At 48.9% G+C, this 15,971-nt stretch overlaps 1 protein-coding gene across 2 annotated transcripts in view; it reads right to left on the bottom strand.

The window, feature by feature from the left end:
- LOC142470660 (uncharacterized) overlaps positions 1–10,599 on the bottom strand; it is a 38,021-nt gene extending 27,422 nt beyond the window's left edge. Inside the window, exons 1-4 of one of the 2 annotated variants that reach the window (XM_075577268.1) lie at positions 9,983–10,599; positions 8,921–8,980; positions 4,590–4,856; positions 2,770–2,919 (exon numbers count right to left, since the gene is read on the bottom strand). In XM_075577268.1, the coding sequence (XP_075433383.1) occupies positions 2,770–2,919; positions 4,590–4,856; positions 8,921–8,980; positions 9,983–10,532 (1,027 nt within the window). In that variant the 5' untranslated portion in view covers positions 10,533–10,599. The remainder of the gene's footprint in view (positions 1–2,769; positions 2,920–4,589; positions 4,857–8,920; positions 8,981–9,982) is intronic. The other variant, XM_075577269.1, reaches the window with a different exon arrangement.
- Between the last annotated feature and the right edge of the window lie 5,372 nt (positions 10,600–15,971).

Here is a 15,971-nt window from a genome sequence, read left to right as displayed (position 1 = left end):
TGTGTGTATTACAGGATGTATATCCCTATTGGTACGGCACGGTGACGGTGACACCCTGTGGTCACTGTGTGTATTACAGGAGGTATATCCCTATGGGTACGGCACAGTGACACCCTGCGGTCACTGTGTGTATTACAGGAGGTATATCCCTATGGGTACGGCACAGTGACGGTGACACCCTGCGGTCACTGTGTGTATTACAGGAGGTATATCCCTATGGGTACGGCACAGTGACGGTGACACCCTGTGGTCACTGTGTGTATTACAGGATGTATATCCCTATGGGTACAGCACAGTGACGGTGACACCCTGCGGTCACTGTGTGTATTACAGGAGGTATATCCCTATGGGTACGGCACAGTGACGGTGACACCCTGCGGTCACTGTGTGTATTACAGGAGGTATATCCCTATGGGTACGGCACAGTGACACCCTGCGGTCACTGTGTGTATTACAGGAGGTATATCCCTATGGGTACATCATGGTGACGGTGACACCCTGCAGTCACTGTGCATATTACAGGAGATATATCCCTATGGGTACGGCACGTTGACGGTGACACCCTGCGGTCACTGTGCGTATTACAGGAGGTATATCCCTATGGGTACGGCACGGTGACACCCTGCGGTCACTGTGCGTATTACAGGAGGTATATCCCTATGGGTACGGCACAGTGACGGTGACACCCTGCGGTCACTGTGTGTATTACAGGAGATATATCCCTATGGGTACGGCACGGTGACACCCTGTGGTCACTGTGTGTATTACAGGAGGTATATCCCTATGGGTACGGCACGGTGACACCCTGTGGTCACTGTGTGTATTACAGGAGGTATATCCCAATGGGTACGGCACAGTGACGGTGACACCCTGCGGTCACTGTGTGTATTACAGGAGGTATATCCCTATGGGTACGGCACAGTGACGGTGACACCCTGCGGTCACTGTGTGTATTACAGGAGGTATATCCCTATGGGTACGGCACGGTGACACCCTGCGGTCACTGTGTGTATTACAGGAGGTATATTCCTATGGGTACGGCACGGTGACACCCTGCGGTCACTGTGTGTATTACAGGAGGTATATCCCTATGGGTACGGCACAGTGACGGTGACACCCTGCAGTCACTGTGTGTATTACAGGAGGTATATCCCTATGGGTATGGCACAGTGACGGTGACACCCTGTGGTCACTGTGTGTATTACAGGAGGTATATCCCTTTGGGTACGGCACGGTGACACCCTGCGGTCTCTGTGTGTATTACAGGATGTATATCCCTATTGGTACGGCACGGTGACGGTGACACCCTGTGGTCACTGTGTGTATTACAGGAGGTATATCCCTATGGGTACGGCACAGTGACACCCTGCGGTCACTGTGTGTATTACAGGAGGTATATCCCTATGGGTACGGCACAGTGACGGTGACACCCTGCGGTCACTGTGTGTATTACAGGAGGTATATCCCTATGGGTACGGCACAGTGACGGTGACACCCTGTGGTCACTGTGTGTATTACAGGATGTATATCCCTATGGGTACAGCACAGTGACGGTGACACCCTGCGGTCACTGTGTGTATTACAGGAGGTATATCCCTATGGGTACGGCACAGTGACGGTGACACCCTGCGGTCACTGTGTGTATTACAGGAGGTATATCCCTATGGGTACGGCACAGTGACACCCTGCGGTCACTGTGTGTATTACAGGAGGTATATCCCTATGGGTACATCATGGTGACGGTGACACCCTGCAGTCACTGTGTGTATTACAGGAGGTATATCCCTATGGGTACGGCACGGTGACACCCTGTGGTCACTGTGTGTATTACAGGAGGTTTATCCCTATGTGTACGGCACGGTGACATCCTGCGGTCACTGTGTGTATTACAGGAGGTATATCCCTATGGGTACGGCACAGTGACGGTGACACCTTGCGGTCACTGTGTGTATTACAGGAGGTATATCCCTATGGGTACGACACAGTGACAGTGACACCTTGCGGTCACTGTGTGTATTACAGGAGGTATATCCCTATGGGTACAGCACGGTGACGGTGACACCCTGTGGTCATTGTGTGTATTACAGGAGGTATATCCCTATGGGTACGGCACTGTGACGGTGACACCCTGCGGTCACTGTGTGTATTACAGGAGGTATATCCCAATGGGTACGGCACAGTGACACCCTGTGGTCACTGTGTGTATTACAGGAGGTATATCCCTATGGGTATGGCACGGTGACGGTGACACCCTGCGGTCATTGTGTGTATTACAGGAGGTATATCCCTATGTGTACGGCACAGTGAAGGTGACACCCTGTGGTCACTGTGTGTATTACTGGAGGTATATTCCTATGGGTACGGCACGGTGACGGTGACACCCTGCGGTCACTGTGTGTATTACAGGAGGTATATCCCTATGGGTACGGCACAGTGAAGGTAACACCCGGTGGTCACTGTGTGTATTACAGGAGGTATATTCCTATGGGTATGGCACGGTGATGGCGACACCCTGCGGTCACTGTGCGTATTACAGGAGGTATATTCCTATGGGTACGGCACAGTGACGGCGACACCCTGCAGTCACTGTGCGTATTACAGGAGGTATTTCCCTATGGGTACGGCACGGTGACACCCTGCGGTCACTGTGTGTATTACAGGAGGTATATCCCTATGGGTATGGCACAGTGACGACATCCTGCGGTCACTATCATGGTGCTAGAGTTAAACCTTGTGGTCACTTAATCGATCACAATACTGTGCACTTACCTGAAGACCCTTGGCTGTTAGATGAACCACCAGCATTTCCTCCACCTCCAGCAACCCTTGGTGGTTGGTTGTAGTTCGGTCCGAAATTCACAGAGCTACCACCTCCGGCAACTCCACTGTTGATGGCGCCGTGGATGATTGAGCCCGAGGCTAAGGAGTGAAAAGAGAGATTGAAGAGATTGTTGGGATTAGACTGGGTGGTGTGGTCTTCTAGAGATAGGAGAGCACGGCAAATGGCGGGAAGAGAGAGGTTAGGATAAGTGTTATGGCCTTCTAGAGTGAGATAGTGAGTTTGGGTTTTGTAGTCTTCTAGACCAGCGATTCCCTGCCTCTTATATTATCCCCCGCTCGCTAGAAAATCTTTACTCTGTGAGCTCCTAATTTATAAATCTTCTTGCGTACACGTCAGATTATCGCTAACCAACCTGTGTGACCGACCCCAAGCGTTATAGTGTCCTGAGCTCGTAGGCTGAGCAACACATGATTAATAATGTCCCAGGCTGCCCCTCGGTGTGTGCTGACAGCATGGGGTGTATAGCTGTCAATCACTGCAGGAGCTTCCAAAGTCACGTCCCACAATGCCTTGCGGCTGTGAAGGCAAAGCATTGTGGGAAGAAACTCTGGAGAATCCTGCAGTAATTGACCGCTATACCACCCACACACACACTGCGGTGCAGTTTGGTGCTTCATACAGTGGGCTGCCCCCACACAGGATAATGACCCCACAATACTGATGGGATCTGATATTGCATATTTCTTTTTGGCAAAGCCCTTGGAGACTCCTCACGAACCCCCGCTTTGGAATCACTGTTCTAGATCAAGGGAGATGGACTGAGATAGAGGCGAGATTGGGTGTTGTATTGTAGAAATGTGTACGGCACAGTGACGGTGACGCCCTGCGGTCACTGTACGTGTTACAGGAGGTATATCCCTATGGGTACGGCACAGTGACGGTGACACCCTGTGGTCACTGTGTGTATTACAGGAGGTATATCCCTATGGGTGCGGCACGGTGACACCCTGTGGTCACTGTGTGTGTTACAGGAGGTATATCCCTATGGGTACGGCACAGTGACAGTGACACCCTGTGGTCACTGTGTGTATTACAGGAGGTATATCCCTATGGGTACGGCACAGTGATGGTGACACCCTGCGGTCACTGTGCGTGTTACAGGAGGTATATCCCTATGGGTATGGCACAGTGATGGTGACACCCTGCGGTCACTGTGCGTGTTACAGGAGGTATATCCCTATGGGTATGGCACAGTGATGGTGACACCCTGCGGTCACTGTGCGTGTTACAGGAGGTATATCCCTATGGGTGCGGCACGGTGACACCCTGTGGTCACTGTGTGTGTTACAGGAGGTATATCCCTATGGGTACGGCACAGTGACAGTGACACCCTGTGGTCACTGTGTGTATTACAGGAGGTATATCCCTATGGGTACGGCACAGTGACGGTGACACCCTGTGGTCACTGTGTGTATTACAGGAGGTATATCCCTATGGGTACGGCACAGTGACGGTGACACCCTGTGGTCACTGTGTGTATTACAGGAGGTATATCCCTATGGGTGCGGCACAGTGACACCCAGTGGTCACTGTGTGTATTACAGGAGGTATATCCCTATGGGTACGGCACGGTGACACCCTGCGCTCACTGTGTGTATTACCGGAGGTATATCACTATGGGTACGGCACAGTGACGGTGACACCCTCCGGTCACTGTGCGTGTTACAGAAGGTATATCCCTATAGGCATAGCACAATGATAGTGATGCATTGTGGTCACTAAATGTATCACAACAATGTGCACTTACCTATAGACTCGCGGAAAGATGAGCTTGATGATGAGGAGTGGCTCCCAATAACATTAGCTCCTCCACCACCAAAAACAACTCCACCTCCTCCACCTCCTCCTCCACCTCCTCCTCCTCCTCCTCCTCCTCCTCCTCCTCCTCCTCCTTGTCGTTGGTTGTAGTTCTGTCCAAAATTCATCGAGCCTTGGCTTTGGATCTGGGCCATACCACCTCCTGGAACTCTCGATGGATCATTATCGGTGGCGCCGTGGATGATTGCGCCAGAACCTGAGGAGTAAAAGAGAGATGGGTGAGATCAGACTGGGTGGTGTGGTCTTCTAGAGATAGGAGAGACCGTCAGATAGCAGGAAAGGAGAGGTTAGGATGAGTGTTACGGCCTTCTAGAGTAAGAGAGAGATAAGTGAGTTTGGGTTTTGTAGTCTCCTAGACCAGCGATTCCCAGCCTCTTATATATTGTCCCCCGCTCGCTAGAACATTTTTCTTCCTTATATATGTTCCTCTTCCTTGATCTAATAAATACATTTTATTGCCGACTCGGAGCCCGTGGGGGGGGGGGGGGAATTACGCTTAATAAGGCCCCAAACTGCCCCTCGGTGTCAGCAGAGAATAGAGGCGGGTGAGGGGCGCGCAGCACCAGGGTAGATAAATCCACCTCAAATCAATAGCCCCACAGGGGGGGGTTTGGTGAGAACCAATCGCACACTGTGATCAGCACAAGTGGTCAAATGACCACAGCCGATGGCTGTCAACAGTGGTACGGAACAGGACAATCAATATCCCCAAGGAGGGGTTGGGGTATAACCAATCGTCCTCTGAGATCAGCAGAAGTGGTCTGGAAACCGCAATAAATGCCTGTAAACAATGGCATAGCACAGGTGACAATGATATGGAGTTGGTGAATAACACTACTTACACGGCCATGTGTAAGTAAACTGCATAGTAATGGCTCCTTTTCCCAAACCTCTGTCAGTGTGGTTATCTTCCAGTGCTCCCCGGCTGCACTTTACTCCCTTCCCGTCTCGGGGGGGTCCCCCGGGAATCAACGGGCAAATGTGGAGAGTGGATTAGAATCAAAACATAAGACTTTATTAAACAATGAATATACACGCTCACAACTTCATTCTCCCCGAGCGTCACGGCAGAGTCTGCCTCCCCTGCGTCTCATCCAGGTCCCAGCTACTGCGTCCAGTCTCCGGGCTGGAACGCAAGGATAGCCTACCACTACGGTGGCCGCCGAGGTCCAAAAAGGTCTGGTAGTTTGAGCAACGCGTTTCGCCATGATGACAGCTTCCTAAGGCTTTTACAGGCGTACCGCGTTGCTCAAACTACCAGACCTTTTGGGACCTCGGCAGCCACCGTAGTGGTAGGCTATCCTTGCGTTCCAGCCCGGAGACCGGACGCGGTAGCTGGGACCTGGATGAGACGCAGGGGAGGCAGACTCTGCCGTGATGCCCGAAGAGAATGAAGTTGTGAGCGTCAATATTCATTGTTTAATAAAGTCTTATGTTTTGATTCTGATCCACTCTCCACGTTTGCCCGTTGATTCCCGGGGGACCCCCCCGAGACGGGAAGGGAGTAAAGTGCAGCCGGGGAGCACTGGAAGATAACCACACTGACAGAGGATTGGGAAAAGGAGCCTTTAACCTGCAGTTTACTTACACATGGCCGTGTAAGTAGTGTTATTCACCAACTCCATATCATTGTCACCTGTGCTATGCCACTGTTTACAGGCATTTACTGCGGCTTCCAGACCACTTGTGCTGATCTCAGAGGACGATTGGTTATACCTCAACCCCTCCTTGGGGATATTGATTGTCCTGTTCCGTACCACTGTTGACAGCCATCGGCTGTGGTCATTTGACCACTTGTGCTGATCACAGTGTGCGATTGGTTTTCACCAAACCGCCCCTGTGGGGCTCTTGATTTGTGTTGGATTTATCTACCCTGGTGCTGCGCTCCCTTCACTCGTCTCTATTCTCTATGTCCATTTTGGGGGTCCTGGAAAGACCCTTGGGGTTGAGCCGCAGACACTGGTCTTCGAAGCAGTGCGCCTGTATTATTAGTGCACGCTGGAGTCCGGTATACGGTGGTATTGTAGACCGTTTCTTCCATTTCTATTCATTGTCTCGCACCCCCACGCTAAGGTGCAGTTTGGGTCATTACTAAGTGCCCGGTCCTCACCCGAGATCAGGACCCCGCTATACTGCCTGGGATCCTCCATTACAGATTTACTTTGGCAAGGAGGAACTTCACCAACCCCTAAGGGTTCTCTGAACACCCTGTTTGGAATCAGGGTTCTAGATCAAGAGGGATAAAAGTAAGAGAGGTGAGATTGGGCGTTTCTATTGTAGGAATGGGGCGAGAGAAGGTGCAGGAGGGAGAAAGCGAGGATAGGTTGGGGGCCGTGGCTTTTTAGATCAGAGAGAGAAGGGGAGAGAGGGGTGGTTGGGTGTTATGGTTGGAGGAGAAACAGTGAGGAGCTAGAGTAATAAAAAGATAGAGGGGAGGGAAGGTGAGAAAAATGAGAAGGAGAAGGGGGAGGGAACTGGGAAGAAGTGCAGAAAGGGGGGGGGGCAGGAGTTGGATAGATGGTGAAAAGTGGAGTAAGAGAGGGATGAAGGAAAAAGGGTGGTAGAGAGCTGGGTAGAGATGGAGAGAGGGGGACATAGAGAGAGAGAGAGAGAGAGAGAACAAACAAACAACTGAGCTAGAGAGAGAGAGAACAACTGAGCTAGAGAGAGAGAGAACAACTGAGCTAGAGAGAGAGAGAACAACTGAGCTAGAGAGAGAGAAAACAACTGAGCTAGAGAGAGAGAACAACTGAGCTAGAGAGAGAGAGAGCAACTGAGCTAGAGAGAGAGAGAGAACAACTGAGCTAGAGAGAGAGAGAACAACTGAGCTAGAGAGAGAGAACAACTGAGCTAGAGAGAGAGAACAACTGAGCTAGAGAGAGAACAACTGAGCTAGAGAGAGAGAGAGAACAACTGAGCTATAGAGAGAGAGAGAGAGAGAACAACTGAGCTAGAGAGAGAGAACAACTGAGCTAGAGAGAGAGAACAACTGAGCTAGAGAGAGAGAGAGAGAAAACAACTCAGCTAGAGGGAGAGAGAGAACAACTGAGCTAGAGAGAGAGAACAACTGAGGTAGAGCGAGAGAGAGAGAAAAAACAACTGAGCTAGCGAGAGAGAGAGAGAGAGAGAGAGAGAGAGAGAGAGAGAGAGAGAAGAACAGAGCTAGAGAGAGAGAACTGAGCTAGAGAGAGAGGTGGAGGAAAGAGGGAAGATACTGTAGATAAAATAGCCTCAAATCCAGAACCTCAGGGAGAGAGATTGGGACAACAGTGGTCAGGAGCTATTGCAAATCCAGAACCAGAGACATCGGGACAACAGAAACCAGTATGCATTGCAAATACAGGATCTAAAGCGGAGTCCATAGTGTGAGCGCGAACAAACTGCAGCAGCTCTATGGCAGCGGCCATCGTGCGCACGAGGAAGCGCGACGGCGCGGCAGCATTTTTAGCAGCCAAAAGATTCTGATTTTTGGCGCAATGGCCACGTCACGTGGGTGGCTCGCCCGAGTTGGGCGAACCAGCCTGGGGATGTCACGGTCACACCTCCCCGTTGCACGAAATTCAAAGTCCATGGATCGCTTGGGGCGACAGGCGCGCGCGACTCCCTGCGCTCTGTCGCGCGCATGCGTACCTGCACTATATCCGAGGCCTGAGAGAGAGAGGTCAGGACAACAAGAAACAAAGAAGTCCAGAGCAACATCCAATGTGACAAAAATACACAGTGAAATACCTATATATCTCTTGAAAAAGGGTCATTTAGTTAACCATTTGGTCAAAGCGTATAAGCCTGTGAGCCACTTCAAGGCATGACCATAATATCGCAGGTCCTAGCACTAACTGATTAAAATTCTTATTTAAAATTTGACTGTGTATTTTTGTCACATTGGATGTTGCTCTGGACTTCTTTGTTTCTTGTTGTATACATTTAGCCACGCCCAGTAGCACTCCTTTTGACACTTATATACATACGTGTATATATATACAATATATATATATATATATAAAAATACACAAATATATATATATATATATATATATATATATATATATATATATACACACGTATGTGTGTATATTGTGATAAATTTGGGGGGTTTCTTAGAGCTTGCTGGGTATCTGTGTGAGAGATCAGGACAGCATGATCCAGAATGCATTACAAATCCAGAACTCGAGAGAGATCAGGACTATATGATAAAGAAGACATTGCAAATCCAGAACCCGAGAGAGATCAGGACTATATGATAAAGAAGACATTGCTTACCTCCGGTTCCATTTTTCCCGCATCCAGGAGACACTGGAATATCATCTGGATTAATGTTTCCTGCAATGATTAATGTATGTGTATTACAGAATGTTAATTCAGCATCATTACCTATTTAATAATCTTATCGATGTCAACAGTTTGACAGGTGGGGGTTTGATAAAGACCTTCAGATACCCCTTAAGGTAATAAGGAGTAGGAGGTAGAAAGGGGGGTACCCTGGGGCATCTCTATGGGATAATCACACTTACAGGGTGTGGGGCATTATACAGTAGTATAGGGGGCAAATTAAATGTAGTAAAGGACATTGTTTGTAAGAATCATACAGAATAGAGAGATATCTTATATGATCTAATATTTCAACGGTAATTGGAAAAAGTTTGATTTGGGGTGAGATAAGACCTTTTATGTAGGATGTCAGATTGTAGGATCAATAAGGTTGGCAATTAGGGCAAACAATATGATCTTCAGTTAGCAGGAAGTATCAAATAATCCTTTTAGGGTCTGCAACCGATGGGGCAGAAGTGAGAGGGTTTGGGGTTTGTGGGAATTATAAGGTATGGAAAATGGAGAACTTATAGGGTCTGAGGTTTATGGGGCAGAAATGGAGGGAGCATGAAGTAATCATAACTCACAATCATAATAGGGAATAAACTCTTTGGGGTCTGAGGTTATAGGAGCAGAAATGGGGCTGTTACAACACTAAGGGCTCATGTAAAGGCGAAAGATTTGGGATGGTGGTATCGTACTTTACTTATGTTACAGTATATAGGGGATAATAGCTGGAGAACCTATAGGGTCTGAGAAAGAAGGAGAAGATGGGGCTGAATGGGTGGAGTAATTACAGGACTAGATGTGGAAGAAAAGTCTGAAAACGTATGGGGTTTGAGGAGAAGATGAGGTGAGGAGTTCCTTTTACAACTGTTGGTAAGAATTATGGGGGGGGGGGGGGTTGGGGGAAAAAAACCCATAAGTTTTAAGGGGAGAAAAAGAAAGAGTAGATGTAGTTTTATAGGGTTGCAGTAAAGGGGGAAAGTTTTTGATGGTAGGTTCATATCATACCTGGCATCATAAAGTTGTTAAATGATGAAGGTCCAAAGCGAGAGTTCTGTTGATATGCCCCTCCGCCGCCGCCGCCGCCACCGCCGCCACCACCTCCTCCTAATCGCATAGGGGGGGAATCTCCTGCTCCAAGTATAAAAGAGCCCTGACCTCCTTGGGACCCAGGAGGCAATCCTCCCAAGAAAACTCCTCCTCCAGCTCCTCCCGAAGAACCACCTCCAGCTCCACCTCCTCCTCCAGCTCCTCCCCAAGAACCTCCTCCAGCTCCACCTCCAGTTCCTCCCCAAGAACCTCCTCCAGCTCCAGTTCCTCCTCCAGCTCCTCCCCAAGAACCTCCTCCAGCTCCACCTCCAGTTCCTCCTCCAGCTCCTCCCCAAGAACCTCCTCCAGCTCCACCTCCAGTTCCTCCTCCAGCTCCTCCCCAAGATCCTCCTCCAGCTCCTCCCCCCCCATGTATGTAAGAGCCCTGTCCCCCTTGGGACCCAGAAGACCCACCTCCTAATACTCCACTTCCTCCTCCTCCTACATGAATGATTGACCCAGAAGACATAGATCCTCCTCCTACATGAAAGATTGACCCAGAAGACCCTGCTCCTCCTCCACCACCGCCTCCTCCACCGCCTCCTCCACCTCCTCCTCCTACACGAATGATTGACCCAGAAGACCCAGCTCCTCCTCCACCGCCTCCTCCACCGCCTCCTCCACCTCCTCCTCCACCTCCTCCTACACGAATTATTGACCCAGAAGACCCAGCTCCTCCTCCACCGCCTCCTCCACCGCCTCCTCCACCGCCAAAAGACCCAAATCCTCCTGCTATTCCTCCACCTTGTCCTCCTGAACTACTGATTGATCCAGAAGACCCGCCGGAGTTGACCGAGGATGAGCTGAAGCCCCCACTCAAGACAGAAAGGGAACCGCTGTTAGAGGATGATCCGCTACTCGATCCAGCTCCATACATCATGGAGCCTCCGCCGGAAGAGCCTATGAGGAAGAGGAGAGAGGGTGAAACAGTGACACAAACAGAAGGGAGCTGTGAGTCTGTCCCTCCCCCCGCAGGGTGACACAGTGACACAGACAGAAGGGAGCTATGAGTCTGTCCCTCCCCCGCAGGGTGACACAGTGACACAGACAGAAGGGAGCTATGAGTCTGTCCCTCCCCCCGCAGGGTGACACAGTGACAGACAGAAGGGAACTATGAGTCTGTCCCTCCCCCCGCAGGGTGACACAGTGACACAGATAGAAGGGAGCTATGAGTCTGTCCCACCCCCCGCAGGGTGACACAGTTTGCACAGACAGAAGGGAGCTATGAGTCTGTCCCTCTCCCCGCAGGGTGACACAGTGACACAGGCAGAAGGGAGCTATGAGTTTGTCCCTCTCCCCGCAGCGTGACATAGTGACACAGACAGAAGGGAGCTATGAGTCTGTCCCTCCCCCCGCAGGGTGACACAGTGACACAGACAGAAGGGAGCTGTGAGCCTGTCCCTCCCCCTGTTACCTGAAGAGGAGCGGCCAATCTGGGTGTAACCTGGGGATCCGTCACAGATCGGATATGACAACAACGGATCTGTAGGAGAGAAAGGAAGAGAAAAAAAGGGAGAAAGAGCAGAAGAGAGGGAATGTGACGAGAAGAGAGAGAGAAGAGAGAGAGAAGAGAGAGAGAAGAGAGAGAAAAAGAAAAAATAATAAGACAAGTGAGGTTATGGAGATAGAAAAATAGAGAATGGTAGAGTGCCAGTTAGGGATGGAGAGAGGCGGAAGTATAGAAGGAAGTGAGTGGGACAGGACGAGAGCGAGAGGAGGGGATGAGAGAGAGGAGTGGGGAAGAAATTAAAATAGAGAGAACATTAATAGATATTGATAATAAATACTGCGGTATATCTGCTTCTGTAATAATACACATATTATTGGTTTATCTACAGTGTAGACTGCGCTGTAAACACAATGTTGCAGGTGCGTCCCAAAGAGCTTACACTCTAATATTGGGTCTGGAGACTCAGAGAGTCTCTCTCTCTCTCTCTCTCTCTCTCTCTCTCTCTTTCACTCTCTCTCCCTAATAAGTGACATTACTCTCACTTATTACCTCTCTCTCTCTCTCTTATAACTGACATTACTCTCACGTATTACATTTCTCTCTCTCCCTTGCTCTCTCTTGCTCTCGCCCCACCTCCTTCCCCCCTCTCCCTTAACCACACCAAACACTTTGGTGAATACAAGATGCCACTTGAACAAGATTTATGGGCTGGGTCGCAAGTAGTCATAAGTAGTTCTCCTCCCACAGACTTTCTGTCTGTCGCCTCCTATACCTACTATACACCTCAAGCATCCACAAGGATGTTACTATACACCTCAAGCATCCACAAGGATGTTACTATACACCTCAAGCATCCACGAGGATGTTACTATACACCTCAAGCATCCACAAGGATGTTACTATACACCTCAAGCATCCACAAGGATGGTACTATACACCTCAAGCATCCACAAGGATGTTACTATACACCTCATGCATCCACGAGGATGTTACTATACACCTCAAGCATCCACAAGGATGTTACTATACACCTCAAGCATCCACAAGGATGGTACTATACACCTCAAGCATCCACAAGGATGTTACTATACACCTCAAGCATCCACAAGGATGTTACTATACACCTCAAGCATCCACAAGGATGTTACTATACACCTCAAGCATCCACAAGGATGTTACTATACACCTCAAGCATCCACAAGGATGTTACTATACACCTCAAGCATCCACAAGGATGTTACTATACACCTCAAGCATCCACAAGGATGTTACTATACACCTCAAGCATCCACAAGGATGTTACTATACACCTCAAACATCCTCAAGGATGTTACTATACACCTCAAGCATCCACAAGGATGTTACTATACACCTCAAACATCCTCAAGGATGTTACTATACACCTCAAGCATCCACAAGGATGTTACTATACACCTCAAACATCCTCAAGGATGTTACTATACACCTCAAGCATCCACAAGGATGTTACTATACACATCAAGCATCCACAAGGATGTTACTATACACCTCAAGCATCCACAAGGATGTTACTATACACCTCAAGCATCCACGAGGATGGTACTATACACCTCAAGCATCCACGAGGATGTTACTATACACCTCAAGCATCCACGAGGATGTTACTATACACCTCAAGCATCCACGAGGATATTACTATACACCTCAAGCATCCATGAGGATGTTACTATACACCTCAAACATCCACAAGGATGTTACTATATACTATAGTATATATAGTATATACTATGCAATTACAACACACATCACTGCGAAATGCTCAAAGAACTAGATTGGTTATCACTTGAGTCTAGGAGCAAAGTTCACCTTTCCTGTCTTGCCTTTAAATTCTTCATGGGCAAGCTACCAGCTATCTGAACAAGCTCCTCACCCCTACCACAAGCAGCACTTATCACCTGAGATCTGACTCCAAAAGACTGCTCATGGTCCCAAGGCTCAACAAAGTATCCGGCCGCTCCTCCTTCTCTTACCGTGCACCCAAAAACTGGAACAACCTACCGGAGACTCTCACATCCACCACCAGTCTAAGTTCTTTCAAAACTTAACTTAAAATAAATAAATAAAATACCTTATACATCCACCAAGGATGTTACTATACACCTCAAACATCAACAAGGATGTTACTATACAACTTATACAACCGCCAAGAATGTTACTATACACCTCATACATACACCTCAAACATCAACAAGGATGTTACTATACACCTTATACAACCGCCAAAGATGTTACTATACACCTCATACATCCACGAAGGATGTTACTATACACCTCATACAGTACATCCACCAAGGATGTTACTATACACCTCAAACATCCACCAAGGATGTTACTATACACCTCAAACATCCACAAGGATGTTACAATACAACTCACTCATCCACCAAGGATGTTACTATACACCTCATACAACCGCCAAAGATGTTACTATACACCTTATACAACCACCAAGGATATTACTATACACCTCATACATATACAAGGATGTTACTATACACTTCATACAACCACCAAGGATATTACTATACACCTCATACATATACAAGGATGTTACTATACACCTCATACATATACAAGGATGTTACTATACACATACATCCGCCAAAGATGTTACTATACACCTCATACAACCACCAAGGATGTTACTATACACCTCAAACATACACACAGATGTTCATATACACCTCATACATCCACAAGGATGTTACTAGACACCTCAAACATCCACAAGGATGTTACTATACACCTCATACATCTGCCAAGTATGTTACTATACACATACATCTGCCAGGGATGTTACTATACACCTCAAACATACACAAGGATGTTACTATAAACCTCATTCATCCACCAATGATGTTACTATACACCTCAAACATCCACAAGGATGTTCATAAACACCTCATACATCCACAAGGATGTTCATATACACCTCAAACATTCACAAGGATGTTACTATACACCTCAAGCATCCACAAGGATGTTACTATACACCTCATACATCCACCAAGGATGGTATATACCTAAAACATCTGTTATTTATATTATCTGTTATTTATTTGATTACCACATGTATTACTACTGTGAAGCGCTATGTACATTAATGGCGCTATATAAATAAAGACATACATACATACATCCACAATCATGGAAGCTTCGGAGGGTCCGTGCGCCCCAGAAAGAGCCCAAGGGGATTCGAGTATCCCGATGACTACAGAGCAGGCTGAGACGGTTCCAGACCCGGTTCCCACCGAGGAACCAGAGACGGTCGGTGAGCCGGAACCAGCCCAAGAGATGTCGGGTAAGAGGACTGCCAGGGTGAGGAGACACCGCTGTTCTCAGAGGAGCAAGAGTCAGGACTTACTCTGCTGATTGCCACTGATGACACTGAAATGATCCGGTGTCTTTCCCCCGCGGAGGTGTCCCTACCGTCCTCCCAGAACAGTAGCAGACAGTCTTCCGTGGTGTTTCGACCGCTGTCGAATTAGCCGACCGACGCTGTGGAGGAACAGAACCATTCTAATTGCTCAGAGCGACGGAGGAGTCCTGCATCCATGACCGCGACCGTGAGACCTGAAAGGTGGATGAGAATACCCATCGTGGAGTTGTCCAGAGGCCGATCCAGGTATTCTCCGGTACAGATGGAGGTGCCTTCCAGTGCCGCTGTCCATGCAGATGACGATGATGCCACAACCGTGCAACAACCAGATGTCGTCACCCTTCCTAGCGCAGGTCTAGCCAAAAAGAGGCGGCAGAAGTGGCCAAAGAGGAGGATAGACTTCCGGTGTGTTCGGATGTCCCAACCCCTGCTTTCATGGCCCAGTCACTGGACTATTTACGGGCCCATAGGCCCACGCCTGCCCTTGCCCCACATGTAGTCCGCATCACTTTGGCCTCGGGTCCGGGTAATATATCCACTCGGGACGTTGACCGGGACTATGCTGCATTTAAGGCCTCGAATCCTTTGACCCGCCCCTCTGCTATCCCTGAGAGATCTGTTTCTGCGGGAAACCCCACCAGGATCAGCCAGGGTGGTGTTCCACCTGGGGAAGCTGGCCGCGCCACAAGGTAACATTGCTCTAAAAAGAGGAGCCTGTGGGCCTCTAAGTTGGATCTGATGTTTCAGGATTTTCAAGCACTACATCACACAGGGTCCGCTGCAGTAGCTCCAGCCGGGTCCTTACCCTGGTGGCATCCTAAATTCAGGGTGTGCGTGCCGTTTATGGATCGTACTAGATTCCTGCTAGAAACAAGGGATGTGGTAGACCATTGGTGGGCGTAGGGAGTGTTCAACCCCGAGGAGACCGCAGATGCCATTAGAAGACGAGAGAAGCACAGCCCACAGGAATGGCCTTAGACAATGACCAACCTCCGGTTAAGGAACCATTGTTCTGGGTTCGGCTAGGCTGAAGGCCGCCG

The sequence above is a fragment of the Ascaphus truei genome, chromosome 20, assembly GCF_040206685.1.
Source record: "Ascaphus truei isolate aAscTru1 chromosome 20, aAscTru1.hap1, whole genome shotgun sequence".
NCBI classification, from domain to species: Eukaryota; Metazoa; Chordata; class Amphibia; order Anura; family Ascaphidae; genus Ascaphus; species Ascaphus truei.
Note: the sequence above shows the minus strand (reverse complement) of the source record. Positions and strands in the feature narration are given on the sequence as shown.